Below are 3,759 nucleotides of genomic sequence, written 5' to 3'. Positions count from 1 at the left end.
TTCCCCTCCCCCTTTTCTGATGAAAGATCTAAACTCTGACAAGTGGACAGAGCAAGTTTACCAGCAATGCCCACTTTTTAAAGGGTTTAAAAAGAAATCTGAAACAGAATGCTGGAGAAACTTAGTATCTGTGGAGAAAGAAAACAGAGTTAATGTTTCCAGTCTGGCATGACTCCTTCAGAACTGAGAGGAATCTTCCTGCACATCTTCGAATGAAACAAAACTTTGGTGGGTGTCCCAATTCACAAGTTTTCACTTACCATTTCACTTAGACTTAGTATCTCGGAAGTCTAAAGCTATGCATAACAGAGCTATTTTCGGTGCAGGACATGGAAGTGTGAATGTACACATGCTAATTCAATGCTGGCTGTAACTACTTTTGGAGTGCCTCTTTCTGAAGGGGAACAATGCCACGCTTTAGGCGCTGCTTACCATGCTGTGAGTGGCGTCAGGACGCATGCCTCGCACAAGGAGATGCCGTTTCCTCTGGAACCGTAAGTTTTTGTCAGTTCTTTCTGAAAACCGAATGCTCAGTACATTCCAGGGGATTCTCTGCCCCACTCCCCATACAATTGCAAACCAACATCAACTTTCGAAACTGCACAAAGTCACTCGCCCAATCCCCGCCCCCTCCCTCTAGCAACAAACAACAAGAACCCTGCAACAAAACTTTCAAGTTTACTCGCTTTAAAGTTGTTGGGATTTGAAGTGTTTTTTGGTGGGGGGGGGGGAGGTGGTGTTTGCTTTCTCTTCAAATCGGACTAACCCCCGGAAAGATCTGTAATCAGCCTTGGATCAACCGTCTGACCGCATTTTCCTGCAGGGAGCCGTTGTGCACGCCAGCTATGAATTAATAGTGACCGACCTTGTCCTCCAAAAAAAATACAAGAAACAGAAATTTTGCGAAGGAAAACCTGCCTGGATCACACAAAGGCGGAACTACCTACCTCCGTTAGCCTCCGCTGTGAAGATGCACACAGTAGATAGAAAAATGCATTTGATAGAAATGTCCATTCTGAGCGCGCCTAATTTCCCTACAACGTATAAGAAAAAAAATTACATTAAACTCCTCCGAGTAAACGCCGCCTTTACCGGAAACCGCTTTTCCAAGCCAGTCCCAAAAATACCTGATCACAGCTGGCAATGTCCAACTGCTGTGCCCAGCAAATCAATCTCCCATAACTAGTAACAACAGTGAGTGAGAGTGAATGGGGGCACTCTCCACTATTAACTGATACTTAAGTAGTTATCACAATTACAGCAATGGGAAAACATGGTTCTGCATTTTAAAACAGCAATATAGGTGTTATGGTTGGAAGAATTCAGTTTAGTACCGAAAATTACATTGAATAGAAAAATAATCTTTAAAAGTATAGCTAAGTTTCTAATTGCATTAGTTTTTATGTACACACGCTGTAATTTATTTTTTCTATTTTTATAATCACACTGGTACAGCGAGAACAGTCCGCTTTCTCATATCCTGATCAGAGATTTTAAACTCTGCCTTTCATCCACGTATCTTTTGACTGTGACTAAATCATTAGCACCAACACAAAAACATTACTGGTGGCGGCCACTAAACAAAAGATTGTTTAATTGTGAATTGCTTTCAAAATCTTTAGATATTCCAAATTAATGATTAATCAAGATTTTTAAGAACATCTCATTTTTCCAATATTGTAAAAAAAAACTCCACAGAAAATAGTATACACTGTAATATTCACAAAGTTATTGTATTAATTACAAATATATTATTGGTGCATGGGATTAGAGCCTTGATATTGGTCGTCCTGATGCTTTTCATAGAATCATAGAATCCCTACAGTGTGGAAACAGGCCCTTTGGCCCAAAAAGTCCGTACTGATCCATCCCCCTATAACACACCTAAGCTACACATCTACGGGCAATTTAACATAGCCAATCCACCTAGCCTGCACATCTTTGGACTGTGGGAGGAAACCGGAGCACCCGGAGGAAACCCACGTAGACGCGGGGAGAATGTGCAAACTCCACACAGACCAATTCCACCTTAGGGTGGAATTGAACCCAGATCCCTGGCACTGTGAGGCAACAGTGCTAACCACTGAGCCACCATGCCGCCCCAAAGTGCAAAACTGCGATGGCTGGGAATTGAACCCGGGTCAACTACTTGGGATGCAGCTATGCTTACCACTATACTATCATCGCCCTGCTGTTGAGCTTTTGTTTGTCAAGTCCTAAGGTTCTTTTGGTGCAGTGGTACTGTCCTCCTCCTGGGCCAGAAAACCTGGGCTCAAGTTCCACCTGATCCAGATGTGCGTTATAACATTTCAGAACAGGTCAATTAAAATAACTATAGCCAAGTCTTATGTCAGCCTATTTGAAGACGTTTACCAGTGACAGCTTTACTTAAATATATATAACTACCTCAAAGCAATCACAGACCTCAATACAATGGATGTTGGGTCAAGGAAGCTGATAGAGGTATCCAAAAGCTTGTTAAGAATGGATTTTAAAGATGACTTTACAGAAGTAAAAGTTTCCCTTCCAAACTGTGCTTAGACCAGATAGGAGGCAGCAACTCACCAACATATTTTCAAGGCCATTAAGGGATGAGCAACAATGCTGGCTTTGCTGGTCCTCACTGCTTCTTCTGTTCCAAAAGAAAACAACCATTGTCTATCCAGTCATTTTTCATAGCTAAAAGTGGCCATTCCTGGAAACATTTGTGTAAACATCTTTTATATCCCTCCAGTGCAATCACATTCTTCCTGTAATGTTGTGACCAAAGTTTTACACTGTACTCCAGCTGAAGTTTCATCAATATTATTTACAGTTCAAGCACAGCCTCCCTTTTTTGATATTCTTCACTCCAGCTAATAAAGAAAAGTATCCCATATGCCTGTTTAACTCACTGTCATGTTACCATCAGGAATCTGTGGGCATGCACAACAAGATCTGTGTTGGTATACATTTCTCAGTTATCAAGTCATACCTGCTCCAGAGGTGTGTAATAACATTTCTAATCATGCATCGAGTATTCCCTTGTCTTGCTTGCTTTCCCTAAAAACACTGATTCTTATTACTGCAAGTAGGATTCCATTTGCCACTTTTCTGTCCATCTAACCAGTCCATTGATATTTTCTCATAGTCTACATCTTTTGTCCTTAATATCAACCACACAGCCAATGTCTGTATCAGCAGGAAACTTCTTAAATATGCCCCCTACATTTAAGTCTAAATCATTTACATATACCTTGAAAAACAAGGGACCTAATATTGAGCCCCATAGAAAACCATTGGAAAAAAACATCTGCCAGCTACTATCCTTTACTTCCTGCCACTGAGCCAGTTTCAAATCCAACTTTCCACTTGACCCTGGATTCCATGGGCTGTACGTTCCTGGAAGTGGACAGACAGATTAGGATGACAACAAATTCCACAGCATGGGGCCGAAGCAGTTGAACACATAACCACTTTCAGGCAAACAGACTATATAAATGAGAAGGTCTGAGATTTTGTATTCTGCGACGAATGTCTCACCAAAATTTCTCTGTTACCCACCACACAGATTGGGAGTCTGATGGAATATTTTTCATTAGCCTGGATGGATGCAGCTGCAACAGCACAGAAGATGCAAGACAAAGCTGTCTGCTTGATCGGCACTCCATCCACCATATGGCTGCAGTGTGCAAAATCAAATAACACCTGAAGTACTGAATAATGCAACTTATCTACCATGTGTATGCCCATTTTGGCAGTTTCTCTCCTGAAGTCAGT

General features: G+C 41.5%; 1 protein-coding gene across 1 annotated transcript in view; it reads right to left on the bottom strand.

The window, feature by feature from the left end:
• The window catches only part of LOC109938657 (sushi-repeat-containing protein SRPX-like), an 81,497-nt gene extending 80,442 nt beyond the window's left edge, over positions 1 to 1,055 (bottom strand). The window contains exon 1 of the mRNA XM_048603197.1: positions 948 to 1,055. Within this exon, the coding sequence (XP_048459154.1) occupies positions 948 to 1,014 (67 nt within the window). The 5' untranslated portion in view covers positions 1,015 to 1,055. The remainder of the gene's footprint in view (positions 1 to 947) is intronic.
• Positions 1,056 to 3,759: the final 2,704 nt, after the last annotated feature.

This window comes from Rhincodon typus, chromosome 11, assembly GCF_021869965.1.
Source record: "Rhincodon typus isolate 14 chromosome 11, sRhiTyp1.1, whole genome shotgun sequence".
NCBI lineage: Eukaryota > Metazoa > Chordata > Chondrichthyes > Orectolobiformes > Rhincodontidae > Rhincodon > Rhincodon typus.
The sequence above is the reverse complement of the archived record's forward strand: the minus strand, read 5'-3'. Positions and strand labels throughout refer to the sequence as shown.